The 26,380-nt window shown below is 38.6% G+C and overlaps 1 protein-coding gene and 1 non-coding gene across 3 annotated transcripts in view; both read right to left on the reverse strand.

The window, feature by feature from the left end:
* Positions 1 to 2,043: 2,043 nt before the first annotated feature.
* LOC128646395 (U6 spliceosomal RNA) lies at positions 2,044 to 2,150 on the reverse strand. The gene has a single exon (XR_008400323.1). It is a non-coding gene; the product is annotated as a U6 spliceosomal RNA (small nuclear RNA).
* Positions 2,151 to 17,113: 14,963 nt separating this feature from the next.
* The window catches only part of RNF222 (ring finger protein 222), an 83,890-nt gene continuing 74,623 nt past the window's right edge, over positions 17,114 to 26,380 (reverse strand). The window contains exons 1-2 of one of the 2 annotated variants that reach the window (XM_053696836.1): positions 23,927 to 23,980; positions 17,114 to 18,136 (exon numbers count right to left, since the gene is read on the reverse strand). In XM_053696836.1, the coding sequence (XP_053552811.1) occupies positions 17,485 to 18,114 (630 nt within the window). In that variant the 5' untranslated portion in view covers positions 18,115 to 18,136; positions 23,927 to 23,980 and the 3' untranslated portion in view covers positions 17,114 to 17,484. Of the gene's footprint in view, positions 18,137 to 23,926; positions 23,981 to 26,380 lie in introns of those variants that run through there. The other variant, XM_053696829.1, reaches the window with a different exon arrangement.

Raw genomic sequence — 26,380 nt, forward strand, 5'->3', positions numbered from 1 at the left:
AACAAGATGAGACATAACTCTATTTTATATTTAACCCCTTATTGTTAGTAACAAAGTGACACACAACTCTATTTTATATTTAACCCCTTATTGTTAGTAACAAGATGACACATACCACTATTTTATATTTAACCCCTTATTGTTAGTAACAAGATGAGACACAACTCTATTTTATATTTAACCCCTTATTGTTAGTAACAAAGTGACACACAACTCTATTTTATATTTAACCCCTTATTGTTAGTAACAAGATGAGACATAACTCTATTTTATATTTAACCCCTTATTGTTAGTAACAAAGTGACACATAACTCTATTTTATATTTAACCCCTTATTGTTAGTAGCAAAGTGACATATAACTCTATTTTATATTTAACCCCTTATTTTTAATAACAAAGTGACACATAACACTATTTTATATTTAACCCCTTATTGTTAGTAGCAAAATGACATAACTCTATTTTATATTTAACCCCTTATTGTTGGTAACAAAGTGACATATAACACTATTTTATACTTAACCCCTTATTGTTAGTAACACAGTGACACATAACACTATTTTATCTTTAACCCCTTATTGTTAGTAACAAAGTGACACATAACTCTATTTTATATTTAACCCCTTATTGTTAGTAACAAAGTGACACATAACTCTATTTTATATTTAACCCCTTATTGTTTGTAACAAAGTGACGCTTAACATTATTTTATAATTTAACCCTTATTGTTTGTAACAAAATGACATAACTCTATTTTATATTTAACCCCTTATTGTTAGTAACAAAAGGACACAGCTCAATTTTATATTTAACCCCTTAATGTTTGTAACAAAATGACAGCTCTATTTTATATTTAACCCCTTATTGTTAGTAACAAAAGGACATAGTTCAATTTTATATTTAACCCCATTTGTAACAAAATGACACATAACTATTTATTATATATTTAACCCCTTATTGCTAGTAACAAAATGACATGTAGCTCTATTTATTATATATTTAACCCCTTATTGCTAGTAACAAAATGACACATAGCTGTATTTATTATGTATTTAACCTATTGTCTGAGAGAAATAATACGTATAAATAAATCACTGAGGCCAGTAGGATATTTAACCCCTTATTGATAGTAACAAAATGACACTTAGCTTTATTTATTAGATATGTTAGAGTTTAACCCCTTATCTGGGAACAAGAACACACATTTAGCAGCTGTCTTTAACCCCTTATCATCTGTAGTAAAATGGCACATTGTGAATATAGTAAGTTTATTTAACCCCTTATCATCTGTAGTAAAATGGCACATTGTGAATATAGTAAGTTTATTTAACCCCTTATCATCTGTAGTAAAATGGCACATTGTGAATATAGTACATTTATTTAACCCCTTATCATCTGTAGTAAAATGGCACATTGTGAATATAGTAAGTTTATTTAACCCCTTATCATCTGTAGTATAATGGCACATTGTGAATATAGTAAGTTTATTTAACCCCTTATCATCTGTAGTAAAATGGCACATTGTGAATATAAGTTTATTTAACCCCTTATCATCTGTAGTATAATGGCACATTGTGAATATAGTAAGTTTATTTAACCCCTTATTATCTGTAGTAAAATGGCACATTGTGAATATAAGTTTATTTAACCCCTTATTATCTGTAGTAAAATGGCACATAGTGAATATAAGTTTATTTAACCCCTTATCATCTGTAATATAATGGCACATTGTGAATATAAGTTTATTTAACCCCTTATCATCTGTAGTAGAATGGCACATTGTCAATAAGTTTTTTTAACCCCTTATCATCTGTAGTAGAATGGCACATTGTGAATATAGTAAGTTTATTTAACCCCTTATCATCTGTAGTAAAATGGCACATTGTGAATATAGTAAGTTTATTTAACCCCTTATCATCTGTAGTAAAATGGCACATTGTGAATATAATAAGTTTATTTAACCCCCTCTCCTGGTGAAGTGCTGGTCTGACAGTAGAATGGTTTTGTGTAACTCACGTGATTGATATTAGCGGCTAACAGGGACAAAATATGGTACGCTTCACGAATTTGCGTGTCATTTTTGCGCAGGGGCCATGCTAATCTTCTCTGTATCGTTCCAATTTTAGTATATGTGCTGCCGAAGCAAGCACAACCTCTTAGTGCGGTATATATGGCACTAGATATGGGATCAGCTATAGCTTAGGGCGAGTTGTTATTGTGATAATGTTACAGCTGATTAGTTTGTTGGTCTGGGAATAGTGAGCAGCACTGTTATGAGGTCTGGGAATAGTGAGCAGCAGCTAGTGAGGTCTGGGAATAGTGAGCAGCAGCTTAGTGAGGTCTGGGAATAGTGAGCAGCAGCTGAGTAAAGTCTTGGAATAGTGACATGCAGCTACTAGTGAGATCTGGGAATAGTGAGCAGCTGCTAGTGAGGTCTGGGAATAGTGAGCAGCATCTAGTGAGGTCTGGGAATAGTGAGCAGCAGCTGAGTAAAGTCTTGGAATAGTGACAATCAGCTACTAGTGAGGTCTGGGAATAGTGAGCCATAGATAAGTGAGGTCTGGGAATAGTGAGCAGCAGCTAGTGAGGTCTGGGAATAGTGAGCCGTAGATAAGTGAGGTCTGGGAATAGTGAGCAGCAGCTAGTGAGGTCTGGGAATAGTAAGCAGGAGCTAGTGAGGGCTAGGAATAGGGAGCAAGAGCTAGTGAGGTCTGGGAATAGTGAGCAGCAGCTGAGTAAAGTCTTGGAATAGTGACAATCAGCTACTAGTGAGGTCTGGGAATAGTGAGCCGTAGATAAGTGAGGTCTGGGAATAGTAAGCAGGAGCTAGTGAGGGCTGGGAATAGTAAGCAGGAGCTAGTGAGGGCTGGGAATAGGGAGCAAGAGCTAGTGAGGTCTGGGAATAATGAGCAGCACTATTATGAGGTCTGGAAATATGAGGTCTGGGTAGTAAGCCACCGCTAGTGAAGTCTGTGAATAGTGAGCAGCAGCTGAGTAAAGTCTTGGAATAGTGAGCAGCTACTAGTGAGGTCTGGGAATAGTGAGCAGCAGCTAGTGAGGTCTGGGAATAGTGAGCATCTGCTAGTGAGTCTAGGAATAGTGAGCAGCACTATTATGAGGTCTGTGAATAGTGAGCAGCAGCTGAGTGAGGTCTGGGAATAGTGAGCAGCCGCTAGTGAGGTATGGGAATAGTGAGTGAGCTCTGAGAATACTGAGCAACAGCTGAGTGAGGTCTGGGAATAGTGAGCAGCAGCTGAGTGTGGTCTGGAAATAGCAAGCAACAATTGAGGTCTGGGAGTAGTGAGCAGCAGCTAGTGAGGTCTGGGAATAGTGAACAGTTGTTAGTGTGGTCTGGAAATAGTGGACAGTAGCTAGTGAGGTCTGAAAATAATGAGCAGCAGCTAGTGAGATCTGGGAATAGTGAATAGCAGCCAGTGAGGTCTGGGAATAGTGAATAGCAGCTAGTGAGATCTGGGAATAGTGAATAGCAGCTATTGAGGTCTAGGAAAGAAATTTACAACCTTGTGTTTATTGTACCACACGTCCCATGGTCCCTGGTGTGATACAGATGAGCTTAGATAGTGAGCAGCAGCTAGTGAGGTCTGGTAATAGTGAGCAGCAGCAAATGAGGTCTGGGAATACTGAGTAACAGCTAGTGAGGTCTGGAAATAGCGAGCAGCAGCTAGTGAGGTCTAGGAATAGTGAGCAGTTGCTAGTGAGGTTTGGGAATAGTCAGCACTAGCTAGTGAGATCTGCGAATACTGAGCAGCAGCTAGTGAGATCTGGGAATAGTGAGCATCAGCTAGTGAGGTCTAGAAGTAGTGAGCAGTAGCTAGTTAGATTGGGAATAGTGACTAGCAGCTAGTGAGGTCTAGGAATAGTAAACAGTTGCTAGTGAGGTCTGGAAATAGCGAACAGTGGCTAGTAAGGTCTGAAAATACTGAGCAGCAGCTAGTGAGGTCTGGGAATAGTGAGCAGCAGCTAGTGAGGTCAGGAAGTAGTGAGCAGCAGCTAGTGAGGTCTGGGAACAGTGAATAGCAGCTAGTGAGGTCTAGAAATAGTAAACAGTTGCTAGTGAGGTCTGGGAATAGTGAATAGCAGCCAGTGAGGTCTGGGAATAGTGAGCAGCAGCCAGTGAGATCTGGGAATAGTGAATAGCAGCTAGTGAGGTCTAGGAAAGTAATTTACAATCTTGGGTTTATTGTACCACACGTCCCAGGTCCCTGGTGTAATACAGATGAGCTTAGACATCACTTGAACACAAAGCAAACACTAAAAATAAAAAAAAGTCAGTAAAGCTGCACATTTGTATCTTTAAAAAAAGAACAACACGGAAGGGGCGCCAATGGTGCAGATCAATGGAGATTCTGAAGGTGTACCAATATAATATGATCACAGGGTACTCACAATAGGTGAAGGCATTCAATTATGCCAATAGAGGCGGGCTGGATTTTGGCAGCAATCCAGCTGGCTGAGCGAGAAGGCAGCTCTCTATCGGCATCCAAACGGAGAGAAGCTAAAGATGTAAAACATAATATAGAGGCGCCAATGGTGCAGATCAATGGTGATTTAAGCCACAACAATACCCCAATATACACAGGATACTCACATGTGGTAAAGGCAATCAATTATGCCCATAGAGACGGGCTGGATTTCACAGCAATCCACCCATCCGTTATTCTACCTTGGAACAGCTAGCTGGATTGCTGTGAAATCCAGCCCGTCTCTATGGGCATAATTGATTGCCTTTACCACATGTGAGTATCCTGTGTATATTGGGGTATTGTTGTGGCTTAAATCACCATTGATCTGCACCATTGGCGCCTCTATATTATGTTTTACATTTGTATCTTTATTATAGATAAGTGTTTAATAAAAGGCTGTGCAGGGCGACCACATTCAGATACCTGTTCTTGGAAAGTCAGTCATTATTTGGGAAATTATTTCCTCATTGTACAATGTAGCACAGGAAACAGTAATTATTGTATTAGGGATTTCCTTATTGTACAACAGAGCTTCAGAGACAGACACAAATATGCAGAACTAGATTTGCTGAAACGGTGTCAGCCTTCTAGATTCTTCTGTAGATCCTCTATGAATTTATCATTGTAAAAATGTATTATCATAAATGCTTCCATAGTGTATTTAGTTTAACACTGCCCTAGGCACTGAACAATATGCTGCCCCTTTATTTAAGTCCAAAAAAACTTTTATGTTTCAGATAGGGCATGTCATTTTAAACATCTTCCAATTTACTTTTATCACCAATTTTGCTTTGTACTCTTGGAATTCTTAGTTGAAAACTTAAACCTAGCAAGGCTCATATGATAACTTCTAAGTCCTTGAAGGCCGCCTCTTAGCAATGCTTTTTATTTGCTTTTCACAACAGGGGAGAGCTAATTCATGTAAACCATATAGATAAGGTTAATCACAGAGGTAATAAGTATATTAATAAAATCCCTTTGAGTGCTAAGCACTTTCCCACCTGGGTGCTAAGATTTTTTAATGTTTTTTTTTTTTTTTTTTAATTTTTTTTTTTTAAATTTTTTTTTTTTTAAATTCAGACCCCCAAGACTTACACTGTTGGAAAGGTTAGGCGATTACCTTTCCAATGGTGGGTCTTGGGGGTCTGTAGCTGCCTGAGATACAGGCTTCTACAGCATGCCCCCTGCTCCTATACTTAACATTGTTAAGTATAAATAAAGTTGCGCAGTGACGTCATCACGTTATTGCTCGTGACGCTACCACGCAAAACGGGAAGCCCCGGCGATGCCTGTCACTCTACAGGCACGATCGCCGGGGTAGGAGTGGGTGGGAGCCCCCAGATCTCCCTCAAGGTGGGAGAGTGCTAGCGACTGCTCAGAGCCGTCGTTAGCACTCAAGGGGTTAATATAACAGTGCTGGTTATGCAAACCTGGGGAATGGGTAATAAAGAGATTATCTATCTTTTAAAATAACAACAATTCGCAGCCAGTCGGCCACTAGCAGGGGGTGTCAATCAACCCAATCTTATCCGATCGGGCTGATTGCTGTCCGCTGCCTCAGAGAGGTAGCTGACGAGTTAAGGAGCATCGGTCTTAAGACCACTGCCTCTTAACTCTTGTTTCCAGTGAGCCTGAAGGCTCACATGGAAACAGATGCATTTAAATGCATATGAGGCTTGATAAATCGGCCCCCTATAATCAAATTTTCTTTGTTCTCTTGGTATCTTTATTTAGAAAGGCAGGAATGTAAGCTTAGGAGCATCCGGGTTTTTGGTTACACACCCTGGGTAGAGCTTGCTGATTGGTGGCTACATTTAGACACCAATCAGCAAGCGCTATCCAGGTGCTGAACCAAAGATGGGCAGGCTCCTAAGCTGACATTCTCGTTTTTTAAATAAAGATACCAAGAGAACAAAGAAAAATTGATAAAAGAAGTAAATTAGAAAGTTGCTTAAAATTGTTCTGTCTGAATCATGAAAAATAAATTCGGATTTAGTATCCCTTTATTAGTGAAAACAATTAGACAAACCACAGGCTACTCCCCTTGGAACGCCCAGCTTACTCCCTAATACCGCCTACACCTATGTAATGTGTTAGCTATCCTCCCCTGAAATGCCCAACTAACTCACTCACAACACCTACACCTACGTCATGTCTTCCCTATACTCCCCTGAAATGCCCGACTAACTCATTCACAACACCTACACCTACGTCATGTCTTCCCTATACTCCCCTGAAATGCCCAACTAACTCACTCACAACACCTACACCTACGTCATGTCTTCCCTATACTCTCCTGAAATGCCCGACTAACTCACTCACAAAGCCTACACCTACGTCATGTCTTCCCTATACTCCCCTGAAATGCCCAACTAACTCACTTGCAACGCCTACACCTATGTCATGTCTTCCCTATACTCCCCTGAAATGCCCGACTAACTCACTCACAAAGCCTACACCTACGTCATGTCTTCCCTATACTCCCCTGAAATGCCCGACTAACTCACTCACAACGCCTACACCTATGTCATGTCTTCCCTATACTCCCCTCGAACACCCTGCTAACTCCCACAGATTGCCTACACCTATGTAATGTGTTAACTATCCTCCCCTGAAATGCCCAACTAACTCACTCACAACGCCTACACCTATGTAATGTCTTCCCTATACTCCCCTTGAACACCCGGCTAACTCCCACAGATTGCCAACACCTACGTAATGTTTTCCCTATACTCCCCTGGAACACCCAGCTAACTCCCACAGATTGCCTACAGCTATGTAATGTCTTCCCTATACTCCCCTGGAACACCCGGCTAACTCCCACAGATTGCCTACACCTACGTCATGTCCTCCCTATACTCCCCTGGAACACCCGGCTAACTCCCACAGATTGCCTACACCTATGTAATGTCTTCCCTATACTCCCCTGGAACACCCGGCTAACTTCTACAGATTGCCTACACCTACGTCATGTCCTCCCTATACTCCCCTGGAACACCCGGCTAACTCCCACAGATTGCCTACACCTATGTAATGTCTTCCCTATACTCCCCTGGAACACCCGGCTAACTCCCACAGATTGCCTACACCTATGTAATGTCTTCCCTATACTCCCCTGGAACACCCGGCTAACTCCCACAGATTGCCTACACCTACGTCATGTCTTCCCTATACTCCCCTGGAGTTCCGATCAGCCAATAGAATGTGAGCTCAATCTGATTGGCTGATCGGATTTTTCCAACCTTAATTCCGATTGGCTGATAGAATCCTATCAGCCAATCGGAATTCGAGGGACACCATCTTGGATGACGTCACTTAAAGGAATCGTCATTCATCGTTCAGTTGTCGGTGGAAGAAGATGGCTCTGCGTTGGCTCGTCTGAAGATGGCTCCGCTTTGCTCCGGATGGATGAAGATTGAAGACGCCGCCTGGATGATGACTTCAATCGGATGGAAGACTTCTTCAGCGCCGCCTGGATGTTGACTTCAATCGGATGGAAGACTTCTTCAGCGGATGTCTTCTTCTGTCCCATCGGTGGTCGGCTGGCTGAATACAGCTAAAGGTAGGATGATCTTCAGGGGGGTAGTGTTAGGTTTATTTAAGGGTGGTTTGGGATAGAGTAGGGGTATGTGGGTGGTGGGTTTTAATGTTGGGGGGGTTGTATTTTATTTTTACAGGCAAAAGAGCTGAATTCTTTGGGGCATGCCCCGCAAAAGGCCCTTTTAAGGGCTGGTAAGGTAATAGAGCTGTTAACTTTTTAATGTAGAATAGGGTAGGGCATTTTTTTTTTATTTTGGGGGGCTTTGTTATTTTATTAGGGGGCTTAGATTAGGTGTAAGTAGCTTAAAATTGTTGTAATATTTTTTAAATGTTTGTAACTTTTTTTTTTTTGTAACTTATTTTTTTTAATTTTTTTGTACTTTAGTTAGTTTATGTAATTGTATTTAATTGTAGTTATTTGTAGGTAATTTATTTAATTAATTTATTGATAGTGTAGTGTTAGGTTTAATTGTAACTTATATTAGGATTTATTTTACAGGTAATTTTGTATTTCTTTTAGCTAGGTAGTTATTAAATAGTTAATAACTATTTAATAACTATTCTAACTTTCTAAAATAAATACAAAGTTACCTGTAAAATAAATTTAAATCCTAAAATAGCTACAATGTAATTATTCATTACATTGTAGCTATCTTAGGGTTTATTTTACAGGTAAGTATTTAGTTGTAAATAGGAATAATTTATTTAATGATAGTGTAGTGTTAGGTGTAATTGTAACTTAGGTTAGTTTTTATTTTACAGGTAAATTTCTCTTTATTTTAACTAGGTAGCTATTAAATAGTTAATAACTATTTAATAGCTATTGTACCTAGTTAAAATAAATTGAAATTTGCCTGTAAAATAAAAACTAACCTAAGTTACAATTACACCTAACACTACACTATCATTAAATAAATTATTCCTATTTACAACTAAATACTTACCTGTAAAATAAACCCTAAGATAGCTACAATGTAATGAATAATTACATTGTAGCTATTTTAGGATTTAAATTTATTTTACAGGTAACTTTGTATACAATATAATTATATTACAGGTAACTTTGTATACAATATAATTATTATTTATATTGTAGCTATATTAGTGTTTATTTTAAAGGTAAGTATTTAGTTTTAAATATGATTAATTTAGTTAATAAGAGTTATAATATTTAGATGTATTTAATTAATATTTAAGTTAGGGGGGTGTTAGGGTTAGGGTTAGACTTAGGTTTAGGGGTTAATAATTTTATTATAGTTGCGGCGGTGTAGGGGGGGCAGGATAGGGGTTAATACATTTATTATAGTGGCTGCGGTGTAGGGGGGGCAGGATAGGGGTTAATAGGTATTATGTAGGTGGCGGCGGGGTCCGGGAGCGGCGGTTTAGGGGTTAACATATTTATTATAGTGGCGGCGGGGTCCGGGAGCGGCAGTTTAGGGGTTAATCAGTTTATTAGAGTGGCGGTGGGCTACGGGAGCGGCGGTTTAGGGGTTAATCAGTTTATTAGAGTGGCGGTGGGCTCCGGGAGCAGCAGTTTAGGGGGTAATACATTTATTTATTTGCGGCGGTGTAGGGGGGGCAGATTAGGGGTGTTTAGACTCGGGGTACATGTTAGGGTGTTAGGTGCAGAAAGCTCCCATAGGAATCAATGGGATGTCAGGCAGCAGCGAACATGAATTTTTGCTATGGTCAGACTCCCATTGATTCCTATGGGATCCGCTGCCTCCAGGGCGGCGGATTGAAAACCAGGTACGCTGGGCCGGAAAAGTGTTGAGCGTACCTGCTAGTTTTTTGATAACTAGCATAAGTAGTCAGATTGTGCTGAACTTGTGTGCGAAACATCTGGAGTGACGTAAGAATCGATCTGTGTCGTACTGAGTCCGGCGGATCGAAGCTTACGTCACTATATTCTACTTTTGCCGGTGTGAAGGGCTTGATAACTTAGGCGAATCAACCTCGCCACAAATATGCTGCGGAATTCCAGCGTGTTTGAGGTTGACGGTTTGATAACTAGGGGCCAATGTGTGTGTATACAAGTGTGTGTGTGTGTATAAAACAATATTAATTGTGAGGGGGTGGTGAGTTCTCATTCCCACACTTTTTTTTTGTAGGACTTGACCCCTGTTTTTATCCCTTTATTGTTACCATTTAAAAATAATACAATATATTATTTTAATGGATGAGTTTATTTTTGGAATTCATATATGTCACATTTCATTTCACAGTCATTTAATCAAAGCATTAAAATAACCTATTGTTATGCTGAATAAAAAACACGGCTTTCAAATGTTGAAATTATTCTGCAATAATAACCAATAAATTTTTTATTTATGTTACATTCAGTTCCAAATGAATCACACTCGTTATGTGTTGTGCAATACATGAAATTAGCCATCATGACACTGTAATTACCCGGCTATTTGCAGTCTTATGTTTCTCAAATATATATTAGCACAATTACCAGTTATATTTTAACAATCCTAGACCGGTTTCACACCTTTCGTTATCTTGCTATCTTACTTCCTAGTATTTTTTACTCCTTTGTTCTTTATTTTCTTCTGAAACTCTATATCAAATTCTAAAGCTGTTCTAAGGCAAGAAAGAAAAATAATATCAAGGTTATAAAAAAAACGCAGCAATGTTGAAGGAAAATTCAAGTGCAAAAATAATATGTTCAAATAATGTACAGCCTTTTTATTTTTGCTAACAATGGGGTAGATTACAAGTGGAGCGCTAATTTATACCGCTCCCGTAAACGGGCGAATTGACATGTTTGCAGGCACTTGATAAATAACCAGCAATTAGTGCTCAAAAAATTACCCCAAGGTCAGACCTCTGGTTAATTTTTTAAATGTCCCCCAATTGGCCCCCCCAAAAACTACACTAAGCAGTTATATGGGGTTAAAAGTGGCTGGTGTGGGGTGTTAGAAAAAAACAGCGCTGAAAAGGGCCTTTACATAATGGTCTATGGGGACTTTGTGTTCGCTGTAAATATATATGTAAATGCTTATATACATATATATTTATGTGTTAATATGTGTATGTACACATATTAACACATAAATATATATACATATATATTTAAATTTGCTGCCCATCTCTGCGTGACTTACCCGCTTCGCTGCTGTAGGTTCTCATGCCGTGGCTGATGGCATAAGAACGATTCTCCCATTGGAGCCTATGGAAGCATGAGGTCATGTTCGCATAACTTTTTTTTTCCATGGCATTTCCAAAGTAAACGTTTATGTTCAAGTGGGCATTCATTTGTGCGTGTGTAGTGCATTGCATGTGTGTAGTGCAGTATGTGAACGTGTGTGTAGTGAGACTCAAAAAGTGCTGCCCCCCAAAAAAATGCCGCCCTAGGCAAGTGCCTTGTTTGCCTAGGCCAAAATAGTTTCCTCTGGCTAAAGCAATATTTTGTGCTCCACTTATAATCTGGCCCAATGTCCCTTGTTTTTAACCCCTTAAGGACCCGGCATTTCAGTCTAAAACTTGCCCAAAAGACTAGAGAATTTTTAGCATTTTACCATCACTCCCTTTAAACAGAAAGAGAGCCTTGATTTTTTAATTACCTATCAAAAATATATATATTTTTACAGTACACAACCTATGGTATAGATCTAGGCCCACTTTGGTATATTTCATACCTCCATTTCACCACCAAATGCGGTCATATTAAAAAAATTGTTAACTTTTTCACAAACTTTGGGGTTCTCATTGAAATTATTTACACAAATGGATGTAAAAGCTTATCTGGGATCCCCTTTGTTCATAAATAGCAGACATGCATGGCTTTGCTATTGCATTTTGGCAATTAGAAGGCCACTTATTGCAGCTGGGCACCACACTTCTGAAATTCCTGTCAGTTAAGGGGTTAACCAGGTAGCTTGTAAGGTTCAGTTTAGCTGTAGTGTAGAGATTACGCTCCCATCTGATCCCTCCCACCCCCTGATCCCTGCCAGTACCTAGTTTTCTATACATTTATTTTTTTATTTACTTAAAAACCCCACCTCCCCCCTCCAAGCAATCTTTTTATCTCCTATCTAATTCCCCCTCTCCACTCTAGGGCCTCTATTTATCAAGGTCTGTCGGACCTGATCCGACAGTGTGGATCAGGTCCGACATATCTCGCTGAATACGACGAGCAATACGCTCGCCGTTTTCAGCATTGCACCAGCAGCTCACAAGATCTGCTGGTGCAACGCCGCCCCCTGCAGACTCGCGGCCAATAGGCCGCCAGTAGGGGGGGTGTCAATCAACCCGATCGTACTCGATCGGGTTGATTTCCGGCGATGTCTGTCCGCCTGCTCAGAGCAGGCGGACAGGTTATGGAGCAGCGGTCTTTGTGACCGCTGCTTTATAACTGCTGTTTCTGGCGAGCCTGCAGACTCGCCAGAAACACGGGGCATCAAGCTCCATTCTGATAAATATGCCCCTAGGGCTTCCTTCTCCCTCCCATTCCCTCCCTCACTCTCAGTATGGCATTTTTTCTTGCCATTGCTCCTTCAATAAAGGATACCAATAGAATGAAGCAAAATTAATAATGGAAGTAAATTGGAAAGCTGTTTAAAAATGTATGTTCCATCTGAATCATAAACAAAAAAAATGTGTTTCCTGTCCCTTGAACCTAGCAGGCATACATTATGCATGCAGTTTGGCTGATAGAAATATTCTTACAGTTGTGTTGGAGAGAGGGGCAAGCCTCTATAAGCTTAAAAAAAAAAGAAAAAAGTATGTTTATTCAGTATTGGAACATCCCTCAAAACCTTGAACATTTGAAAATATTACAAAGCTATGCCTTAATTTTTTTTTTCTTTCTGGGCACAGGAGTTTAAATTACATTATTAAACCAAAGGATGATATCATAAATTCTACTAAGTAGTAGTGACATTAAAAGTGCATTCTACAGTCATTATTAAACATGTAAAAAACAAACAGAAACCATTTGTAATACATTATACAATTACCTCAACATTTAACAAAAATAGCCTAGATAAACAATTCACCTGAATATGTATCAATAAGTGCTTGAATATTAATGCACACAAAATATTTATATTTATTTCACAGCTTTATTTCCTTCATTATAATATATTACTTAAAGGGACAGTATACTATAAAATTGTTTTTCCCTGAATGTGTTTCCAATGTCTTTTTTAGCAGCTGCAGAGTATAAAATGTATGAGATTTGTTTTTTAAGGCTTATTTGTGTATATGAATTAGCTGATTTTGTGTTTTGAAGCCACAACCTAATAAAATTGGTTGAGCTTGTAGGTATAATCAGATCTCATTACTTTATCACATTGTGTACATATACATGTGTCTGTATCTTATATCTGTAGGTATAATCAGATCTCATTACTTTATCACATTGTGTACATATTCCTGCTTCTTTATCTTATATATGTAGGTATAATCAGATCTCATTACTGTATCACATTGTGTACATATACATGTGTCTGTATCTTATATCTGTAGGTATTATCAGATCTCATTACTGTATCACACTGTGTACATATACATGTGTCTTTATCTTATATTTGTAGGTATAATCAGATCTCATTACTGTATCACATTGTGTACATATACATGTGTCTTTATCTTATATCTGTAGGTATAATCAGATCTCATTACTGTATCACATTCTGTACATATACATGTGTGTTTATCTTATATCTGTAGGTATAATCAGATCTCATTACTTTATCACACTGTGTACATATACATGTGTCTTTATCTTATATCTGTAGGTATAATCAGATCCCATTACTGTATCACATTGTGTACATATACATGTGTCTTAATCATATATCTGTAGGTATAATCAGATCTCATTATTGTATCACATTGTATACATATACATGTGTCTTTATCTTATATATGTAGGTATAATCAGATCTCATTACTTTATCACATTGTGTACATATACATGTCTGTATCTTATATCTGTAGGTATAATCAGATCTCATTACTGTATCACACTGTGTACATATACATGTGTCTGTATCTTATATCTGTAGGCATAATCAGCTCTCATTACTTTATCACATTCTGTACATATACATGTGTCTTTATATTATATATGTAGGTATAATCAGATCTCATTACTTTATCACATTGTGTACATATACATGTGTCTTTATCTTATATCTGTAGATATAATCAGATCTCATTACATTATCACATTGTGTACATATACATGTGTCTTTATCGTATATCTGTAGGTATAATCAGATCCCATTACTGTATCACATTGTGTACATATACATGTGTCTTTATCTTATATATGTAGGTATAATCAGATCTCATTACTTTATCACATTGTGTACATACACATGTGTCTGTATCTTATATCTGTAGGCATAATCAGCTCTCATTACTTTATCACATTCTGTACATATACATGTGTCTTTATATTATATATGTAGGTATAATCAGATCTCATTACTTTATCACATTGTGTACATATACATGTGTCTGTATCTTATATCTGTAGGCATAATCAGCTCTCATTACTTTATCACATTCTGTACATATACATGTGTCTTTATCTTATATATGTAGGTATAATCAGCTCTCATTACTTTATCACATTCTGTACATATACATGTGTCTTTATCTTATATCTGTAGATATAATCAGATCTCATTACATTATCACATTGTGTACATATACATGTGTCTTTATCGTATATCTGTAGGTATAATCAGATTGCATTACTTTATCACATTGTGTACATATACATGTGTCTTTATCTTATATATGTAGGTATAATCAGATTGCATTACTTTATCACATTGTGTACATATACATGTGTCTGTATCTTATATCTGTAGGTATAATCAGATCTCATTACTTTATCACACTGTGTACATATACATGTGTCTTTATCTTATATCTGTAGGTATAATCAGATCTCATTACTGTATCACATTGTGTACAAATACATGTGTCTTTATCTTATATCTGTAGGTATAATCAGATCTCATTACTTTATCACATTGTGTACATATACCTGCTTCTTTATCTTATATCTGTCTATAAACCAGTCACCAATACTTGGAGAGAACAATGGAAAATGTAACATTTTATTACCTTATCTCTTCTATATCCCACTGGGAGTGTAATTTCTTCCACTGGCTGTGTTAACACAGCTTGGCCTCCAGGACAAAAACTTTCAGGATGGGTGGGGATACTATAGGCTAAATAAACTAATTCAAATGCCAATATAGGTTAATGGAAATACTTGTAAACAATTTAATACACTCCAGCAGGTAAAGTGGATAATTGGGAACAAATTAAAGGGGAGAACATTTTTGAGTAAACTGTCCCTTTAAAGAGACATGCCACCCAAACGTTGAAGCACTTGAAAGTGATGCAGCAGAGCTCTAAAAAGCTGACTAGAAAAACTAGAAAATATCACCTGAAAAAAGGAAGATATTTTACCTTAAAATGTTCTAAGTATTCCCACCCTGTTGTAAAGAGATTTTAAGCAGCCAATCAGGATGTTAGTCCTAGGACTTGCAAGGTAGTGTGCATCTGGCATGTGCAGGCACAGTTATTTTCCTATTCAGATGCTGATTCTTTTTTTCAACTTGCAGCCAGACAGCAGCTGAAGTATAACTGTTCACAGAGCACTTACTTTGGTGAGATAAAGAAATTGTGAGGTAAAATATCTTCCCTTTTTATATAGAGATACTCTGGTGATATTTTCATGTCAGCATTTTACAGTTATGCAGCATCACTATCAAGGGATTTATCATATGAGTATCATGTCCCTTTAAATATTCTATAGTCTATAAATTCTTGTTACATGGAAGTCAAGTGGCATTCCGCAGAATTCTGACTGTGGAAAAACAGAACATGTTGCATAGTTTAAAATATATTGCTGTTCCTCCCATCTATAAAACAGCTGTGCCATCATATTGAAATAATTCTTTCCTATAATATAAAAATATATAAATAACATAACTATATGATCATTTTCTCTTCTTTGTGTTGTTGCTCTAGTGCGTGCTTATAGTGGTAAATAGAATTAAAGTGAATGTCAAGTTTGATGAATCAGTGCCCGGTTTTTAAATATCCTATTCAAAACAGGGGCACTTTCATTCATCAAACTTTACATTTCACTCATTTTGTTAAAATACCTTTTAATCTCGAAAGTCGCTCCAGCGATTCCCCCTCCTGCCGCTCGCCACTTCATACGTCAGCAATGACGAATACGGCGTCCTTCAGTCACGGCTTACCCCCCTGCGGAATCATTGCCTGAGGCAACACTGTGATTGGAGGAAGCCAGATTCGTCATTTTTGACATATGAAGAGGCTTGCGACGGGCGGGGGAAGCGCTGGAGCGGCTTTCAAGATTAAAAGGTAAGTATTTTAACAAAATGAGTGAAATGTAAAGTTTGATGAATAAAAGTGTCCCTGTTTTTAATAGGGTTTTTAAAAACCGGGCACTGATTCATTAAACTGGACATTCACTTTAAGTACAAAAAATATTTTATTTTTCATGGCAAATATTTTGAGACAATAATTAAATTAGTGTCAAGCAGACATGTGCAATATGATTTAGACAAATTGAAAAAGCAATGCATTTCATGGATATGGCTTTAGTCATTTGCAACAAACTTTATAGCAATGCTATACATCATTGCAAACCTTGCTGCCATAGAATACTAAAGACATGTGAATGCTCCTCAGCTCCTATCAGCCTACCCAGGGTTACCCTCCAACAAAGGATACCAAGAAAATACAAAGCAAATTTGATCAAATAAATAAATTGGAAAGTTGTTTAAAATTGCATGCTCTATATGAATCATGAAAGTTTAATCTTGTCCCTTTAAGTTTCAACAGAAGAGACCAATAGCAAGATATACATTTGATAATAGAATATATATATATATATATATATATATATATATATATATATATATATATATATATATATATATATATATATATATATATATATGTAAAACTGTACAGTCTATTTGACTCATAAAAGTTTAATTTGAAGTTGCTTACATCTTCTTACTTATCAGCAACATACTTACTTAAGCAACATATATACGTATATTTCTAGGGTACTTGCTGCTAAATGTTTGACAATGACTTGTTTAGAGAACTCCTTTCTTTCTATTTCATGTCCACAGAACGCACCATAGCACCAATTAGATACTAATGATTGAAAGTTTAATATCTGAATTGTGTCCTTTCTTGTGGATGTCACAAGGAAAAATGATTAAATAACGGAATTCCTTGGACCCATAGATATTCTCAGGTCACAAGCAAGTTGTGATGTTTGCTGAAAACTTGACGTAAGGCCTAAATAGGTGGAATTTGTGAACCAGATTTTTAACCAATACAACATATATAATAAAATCCATGTAGAGGAAACGTAATCGCACATTGTCATATTCTGCTATAAATAATTATTGAGATAAATAGCAGAAGCATGTAATCAGGTCCTTCTGCCTAATAATATCCAGGGAATGACAGCTGAAATGACCGCAACAAGTAATATCATTAACATAATCATTATCAAGGCTGGGGAGCGGCAGCAGTTGACCCTGGCATCCACAGGTTGAGCTTGTGTGTCAACAATGTCCTCACATTCCATGGGTTGACCTTGGTCACTGATGAAGAAGACCTGTGACCCACAGTTGTGTCCTGCAAGTTCAGGGTTAGAGTCATCCTGGCAAGTACAGCTGGGGAGATCACTTGGACCATTCTCCTCTGTAGTTTCAGGGATTGGTATAATCAAGTTATTTTGACTCTCAAGGTCAATGGAATGCCTCGGGCAATGAGGTGTAAGAGGGACCTCCAAAATCTGGTTCATGTCCTCTGTCCTGGGAGGCATAATGAGCCCCCTTTTGCTGAGAAACGTCACATAGCGACATAGCGGGCAGATGATGTTTTTTTTAATGGAGCCCTCTTTCCTAGCTGTGATAAGATACTTCACTAGGCAGTCGTGGCAGAATGAATGCCCACAGCTGAGTTTCCTCTCAGATATTGATGGGTTTTGCATACGCTCGTAGCACACAGGGCACTCATGTGAAGGGTTGTCTTTGCTTTTATCGTCACTGGACATGACTGCATCCAGTCAACACTCTCTAAAAACAATAAATAACATTTTGTTACCACATTAGAGAATAGAGAATAAATGCCAACAAGCAAAAAAATAATAATACTCTAGGACATAAACACAGATATAGTTGTCACCTGTTTATATGTTATTGCAAACCATTAATATACAAACATTGAATAAAACAACAAACATAACTCACTCTATTCAGAGAGTTTGTGATACAATTAACCATCTGACTGCCATGACTGTCTCACTGTAATGGATACACAGGAAATAGTCAATCATTTGTGAATGGAGAAATTCTGTCACTTATGCATCTGCAAACAATTTTGCTGGAAAGTCTTTGTATTAACTACAAGCAACTTGCAAAAGTACAAGGTTTGTGCCTGACACATCATTTCAATTAAAATAAGGTAGTTTATTTACACACAATGCTCATTTGTGTCAGGGGGACAATCACTGGGGTCTATCCAATGTGTTTTATAATATTTATGTTTCCTTCTTCACTACCCTTTTCTGTGAAGCTCAGAATTTGTGCAATTTCCAACCTCACTAAATAGGCATGGTTAGGCCTAACGAGAATGTATTTATTTCAATGCTTGTTCATTATTTTTAATTCTTTTTTTTCTAAGATCTTGACTTCTTCTGGCAATTAACATTAAATGACAACAGGATATATTCCACTCCACATTGCTTGTTTGAAGGTCCTTACAATTCAGTGCTCATTGTTATTAAAAATGATTATAGCCAGAGAAGCAATGCTGATCTTTTCAACGCAAATCTTAAAGCATAAAAATGTTGCAAATAATAAATTTCCTCAATGATTCTGAGATTCTACACAAATTAAACATATATAAAGTGATGGTAAACTTTACATATTGTAAAACCAGGTCTGGAATCTTAGCACTATTTTAGAGGGACTTTAATTGATCACCTTTATGTGCTGTAACTTACTGTTTAATCTAGCCGTACCATTGTAATATCCCGCGCTTCAGACGCCCACTTTTTGTGTGCTAACAGCTTTGACTGTTCTCCAATCGGGGCTCTAGTTAAAAAAAACAAAAACATTACATTTTAGAAGACAGCCGAAGCTCGGGGTATTAGAATGCCACAGCTAGATTAAAAAGTAAGTTACAGCGCATCTTCATTAGAAGTGATCAATTCAAGTCCCTATGAAATATTGCTTAGATTCCAGACCTGATTTTAAAACTTGTAAAGTTTCCCATCACTTTAATGGTCTACTGGCCCTAGACATTCTGTGCAACTAGATACATATAATGGCAGAAAAAGTGTACAAGACACTATTTAATGTATAAGGGGATGGTAGATGTGCCTTTAAATTAGGGAATGATAGTCTCAGGGTACATGTGACATACAGCTAATTTACATGAAGCGTAATGAATTCAGAAGGTTCTGAGAGAGTCTTGTCAGAAGGAACTGTTGGGTCTTTATTAAGGTAGGGTTGCCACCTCTTTAAGAAAAAAATACTGGACATACTATGTAATTAGCATATATTTGCATACATAATTATACAACACAACTCAGAAACTAAAAATGCTACGGCTGATTTAAAATGATCATTTGTTTATAATTAGATTCCCTTAGAATACGTTTCACCATATTAGGACCATTCTTTCTATATTATCTTCTTGATCTACTTTCGGCCACGTCTGTAAAATTCTGGCTAGGTGGCAACAGGTTTGTTCTTCTGAAATAATACACCAGACAGATCCTCTTTCCTGCTCACTTATGTCACCAGTTGCAAATCTAGTATCTCATCCTGGATGTCCTCTCATCATTATCTAAAGCTCAAATTTGCAAAATCTCTAAAACTGAGCTCCTCCGTTTCTCTATTATTTGCTGTCCCCACTCCTCAATTCTAAATTGTTGATAGTACTGTCATCAATTCATAGGTTTCTCGAGGAACCTTATATAGGAATCACTTAGGGTTCTACAGTCAATAGTAGAGGTGCCATTAATAATTCTAAATGCCAAGGATCTATTAATGATATAGTAAAGCATTCATCTACATATGCACATATATACACACACAGTCACATACACACATATACAGTACATATATACACACACACACACATATAAATACATACATATACAGACACAAATACATACAGTCACACACACACACACATATTTACACACAGTCACATACACACATATACAGTACATATATACACACACACATATAAATACATACATATACAGACACAAATACATATAGTCACACACACACACATTTAAACACAAACAGTCACATACACACATATACAGTACATATATATACACACACACACATAAATACATACATATACAGACACAAATACATACAATCACACACACACACAGTCACATACACACATATACATATATACACACAAACACACACATATAAATACATACCTATACAGACACAAACACATACAGTCACAAACACACACACATATTTACACACACAATCACATACACAGCACACACACACATATACAGTATACAGTATACACACACACACACACACACACACACACACACATATACAGTATACACACACACACACACATAAATACATACCTATAAAACACAAATATATACAGTCACAAACACACACACTCACACATATAAATACATACCTATACACACACAATCACATATACAGTACATATATACACACACATATAAATACATACCTATACACACACAATCACATACACACATATACAGTATATATACACACACACAATCACATACACACACACAATCACATACACACATATACAGTATATACACCCACACAATCACATACACACATATACAGTATATATACACACAAAATTACAGATGATCACAAGGGAGGCAGCCATTATCCAATGCTCCCCTAGGCTATGACATAAAACCCACCTATGCCATGCTTTGGAGTCACAAGTGATTCATAATAATCAGTCCATGGATAATTCTTGCCTCGTTTACTTTAAAAAATATCTCTGAAATGTACCACTTCCTCAAACAACTACATCCACTCACCTATCCTATCCCAACATCAACCTTATATATCACTCCTCATCTGTCACATGTCTGTGCCAGCTCCTTCACTGGCTTCCTTTAGACTCAAGAAGAACCCTCACAACCTTATACATCACTCCTCATCTGTCACATGTCTGTGTCAGCTCCTTCACTGGCTTCCTTTAGCCTCATGAAGAACCATCATAACCTTATACATCACTCCTCATCTGTCACATGTCTGTGTCAGCTCCTTCACTGGCTTCCTTTAGCCTCATGAAGAACCATCATAACCTTATACATCACTCCTCATCTGTCACATGTCTGTGCCAGCTCCTTCACTGGCTTTAGCCTCAAGAAGAACCATTATAACCTTATACATCACTCCTCATCTGTCACATGTCTGTGCCAGCTCCTTCACTGGCTTCCTTTAGCCTCAAGAAGAACCATCATAACCTTATACATCACTCCTCATCGGTCACACGTCTGTGCCAGCTCCTTCACTGGCTTCCTTTAGCCTCAAGAAGAACCATCACAACCTTATACATCACTCCTCATCTGTCACATGTCTGTGCCAGCTCCTTCACTGGCTTTCTTTAGCCTCAAGAAGAACCATCATAACCTTATACATCAGTCCTCATCTATCACACGCCTGTGCCAGCTCCTTCACTGGCTTCCTTTAGCCTCAAGAAGAACCATCACAACCTTATACATCACTCCTCATCTGTCACACGTCTGTGCCAGCTCCTTCACTGGCTTCATTTAGCCTCAAGAAGAACCATCATAACCTTATGCATCACTCCTCATCTGTCACATGTCTGTGCCAGCTCCTTCACTGGCTTCCTTTAGCCTCAAGAAGAACCATCATAACCTTATACATCACTCCTCATCTGTCACATGTCTGTGACAGCTCCTTCACTGGCTTCCTTTAGCCTCAAGAAGAACCATCATAACCTTATACATCACTCCTCATCTGTCACATGTCTGTGCCAGCTCCTTCACTGGCTTCCTTTAGCCTCAAGAAGAACCATCATAACCTTATACATCACTCCTCATCTGTCACATGTCTGTGCCAGCTCCTTCACTGGCTTCCTTTAGTCTCAAGAAGAACCATCATAACCTTATACATCACTCCTCATCTGTCACCTCTGTGCCAGGTCCTTCACTGGCTTCCTTTAGCCTCAAGAAGAACCATCATAACCTTATACATCAGTCCTCATCTGTTATGTCTGTGCCAGCTCCTTCACTGGCTTTAGCTTCAAGAAGAACCATCATAACCTTATACATCACTCCTCATCTGTCATGTCTGTGCCAGCTCCTTCACTGGCTTTAGCTTCAAGAAGAACCATCATAACCTTATACATCACTCCTCATCTGTCATGTCTGTGCCAGCTCCTTCACTGGTTCCTTTAGCCTCAAGAAGAACCATCATAACCTTATACATCAGTCCTCAACTTTCATGCCTGTGCCAGCTCCTTCACTGGCTTCCTTTAGCCTCAAGAAGAACCATCATAACCTTATACATCAGTCCTCAACTTTCACGTCTGTGCCAGCTCCTTCACTGGCTTCCTTTAGCCTCAAGAAGAACCATCATAACTTTATACATCACTCCTCATCTGTCACATGTCTGTGCCAGCTCCTTCACTGGTTCCTTTAGCCTCAATAAGAACCATCACAACCTTATACATCACTCCTCATCTGTCACATGTCTGTGCCAGGTTCTTCACTGGCTTCCTTTAGCCTCAAGAAGAACCATCTTAACCTTATACATCACTTCTCATCTGTCACACGTCTGTGCCAGCTCCTTCACTGGCTTCCTTTAGCCTCAAGAAGAACCATTATAACCTTATACATCACTCCTCATCTGTCATCTTTGTATGTTGACTTCAACATACAAAGTCCTCACTAACACTCACCCTCCTATATAGCCCTTGTCTGCTAATGCCACTTACCCTCTCACTCTGTACAAGGCTTATTTACCTCCTCACATCCCTACAAGGCTTTTATAATAAGTCACTTGTTCTGAGGACCTCGTTACCTTGCTCTGTAAGATTGAAGTATTCCTTAAAAACACACCAGCTCAGGACCACATACAAATTACATTAAGACGTTTCTCTTATGTTCTTTCCCCAGCTACTTCACTGTTCCCTTCAGCTATCCTTGCCTACTTGCTCTATTATGTAAGCTCACATGCCCACCTGCCCTCTCGATCACCTTGTGTAAAGGTGGCATACAGCAGATAGTATATCAGGGGCAGTGCCCTCTACACTTTATTGCCTTTGCCTATTTTACTCTCCAATCATAGACTTAAAGGGACACTAAACCCAAAAAATTTCTTTCATGATTCAGGTAGAGAATACAATTTTAGATAACTTTCCAAATTACTTCTATTATCTAATTTGTTTCATTCTTTAGATATCCTTTGATAAAGAAATAACAATACACATGGGTGAGCCAATCACACGAGGCCTCTATGTGCATCTACCAATCAGCAGCTATTCAGCATATCTAGATATGCTACTCAGCAAAGAATATCAAGAGAATTAATCAAATTAGATCATAGAAGCAAATTAGAAAGTTGTTTAAAATTGCATGCTCTTTCTAAATCATGAAAGAAAAAATGTGGGTTTCATGTCCCTTTAATATTATAGTGATGTGTACAATATTAATGCTTCATACATAAATAATAATAAAATCATTTAATGCAGATAAACCAGGTAATACTCAACAATAACACTAGTAATATAAATAATCATCTATTCATACTGAACAAATATACTAAGCAATTTGTCACACTTACCTGACACTAAAGAGTCCCCAAACACTTATCTCCTTCACGGCTGTCACACTAAACTAAAACACAAACTGACTGTCAGTCCCAAAAAATACAGGGTGTTTGCTAACCGCGTCATATGCAAAGCTGCCTGTCTCATCTGTCCTGTGGAATGATATGGTCCTGACATGAATCATTTCAGCACTGAATGTCGTTCAACCTGTTTGTGTCAGGCACATGGTACCAGGCAGTGGGTGGATCTGGCAAAGAGTGTGCGCCTGACTCCAGCTGTAGAGGTACAGATGTGCGGTATTGTATAAACTTGTAGACAGGTGCACTGAGGGGCCCTTTAATTACCTGACAGGCCACTACTGTTTATGACAAAAGCTTGGATATGTACTGCACTTATAGAGTGTCCCCAACCCACTAGTGTCTGGAGCACTGGTGGTACTATACATCAACAGATATCAAGTGTATGGGCAGCTGTACACTGCTAGCAATCCCTCTACTCTCTGCAGCAGCGGTGAACAATACCTGCGGATATCAAGTGTCTGAGCAGTTGAGCCCCAGACATACACTGGCAACCATCGCACTAGTGATTGGTGCAGTAGTGAGCAATATACAGTGCATACAGAAAGTATTCAGACCCCTTTATTTTTTTCTCATTTTGTTATGTTGCAGCCATATCATAAAATGAATTAAATTTTTTCACACCAGTCTACACTCCATATTATTATTATTGGTTATTTGTAGAGCGCCAACAGATTCCGCAGCGCTATTAACAAAGGCAGAGTACAAAAAAAAACAAAAAAAAAAAAAACAGTTATAGGGATCAAATGGGTAGAAGGCCCTGCCAAGAGTTGCACTGTTGTAGTCAGCTCTTGAGAAGGTGATCAACAAACAGCTGGACTCTTAAGCTTACATGCTAGGGGGGATCACGGGATAGCAATGTAGGAGAGGAACTGGTATAAAGTAAGGTTAGCGTAGGTTGTATGCATCCCTGAACAGTAGAGTCTTTAGGGAGCACTTGAAGCTTTTAAAACTAGAAGAGAGTCTTGTGGATCGAGGCAGAGAGTTCCACAAGATGGGAGCCAGTCTGGAGAAGTCCTGTAAACGGGAGTGTAATGAGGTGACAAGAGAGGAGGAGAGTAGGAGGTCTTGAGCAGAGCGAAGGGGACGGGAAGGAGAGTATCTGGAGACAAGATCAGAGATATAGGGGGGAGCAGTGCAGTTGAGGGCTTTGTATGTCAGAGTGAGAATTTTGTGTTTGATCCTAGAGGCAAGAGGAAGCCAGTGAAGAGATTGGCAGAGAGGTGCAGCAGATGAAGGAGAAAGTTCTGGTGCAGAGAAGTAGATTTGGGTGTCGTCGGCATACAAATGATATTGTAAACCATGGGACTTTATTAGGGAACCTAGTGATGACATGTAGATTGAGAAGAGAAGGGGACCGAGAACAGAGCCTTGCGGTACTCCGACAGAAAGTGGTGACGGGGCAGAGGAGGCCCCAGAGAAGGCTACACTAAAGGTACGGTTTGACAGGTAGGAAGAGAGCCACGAGAGGGCTGTGTCACATATGCCGAAGGATTGGAGGGTTTGGAGCAAGAGAGGGTGGTCAACAGTGTCAAAGGCTGCGGACAGATCAAGGAGAATAAGCAGAGAGAAGTGGCCTTTTGATTTTGCTGTAAGTAGGTCATTGGTAACCTTAACAATTGCTGTTTCTGTGGAGTGATGGGGACGAAATCCAGATTGCAATGGGTCAAGAAGGGAGTTTATTGTAAGGAAATGGGAAAGGCGTGCATAAGCTAGTTTTTCGAGAAGCTTTGATACAAGAGGGAGGAGGGAAATAGGGCGGTAGTTGGATGGGGAGGTAGGATCAAGGGAAGGTTTTTTGAGGATAGGTGTGACCAGTGCATGTTTCAGCGATGAGGGAAATATACCGGTGCTGAAGGAGAGGTTGAAAGTGTGTGTGAGTATAGGGGTAAGGGTGGCAGAGAGGGAGGGGAGTAGCTGTGAGGGGATAGGGTCAAGGGGACAGGTAGTGAGGTGAGAGTGCCGAAACTTCTTCCTCAGTAACAGGGGAGAATGAGCTAAGTTTAAGGTTATGTGGGTTGTGGTTGATTGAGAGCATTTGAGAGGGTGAGGGAATGGAATTATGTTGAGAGCTGATTTCATTTCTGATGGAGTTGATTTTGTTATTGAAGTGGTTGGCAAAGTCTTGAGCTGACAGAGAAGTTGTATTAGGAGGTGGGGGAGGGCGGAGAAGAGTATTGAAAGTGGAGAACAAACGTTTTGGGTTTGAAGAAAGATTAGAGATAAGAGTAGAGAAGTAGTGTTGCTTATGGAAATTAAGGGCAGAGTAGTAGGAGTTCAAGATAAATTTGTAGTGTTGAAAATCAGCTGAACTCCTAGATTTTCTCCAGTGCCACTCAGCAGTACGGGAACATCTGCGTAGGTATCGTGTCAGTGGAGTATGCCAGGGCT

Source organism: Bombina bombina, chromosome 1 (assembly GCF_027579735.1).
Source record: "Bombina bombina isolate aBomBom1 chromosome 1, aBomBom1.pri, whole genome shotgun sequence".
Taxonomy (NCBI): Eukaryota; Metazoa; Chordata; class Amphibia; order Anura; family Bombinatoridae; genus Bombina; species Bombina bombina.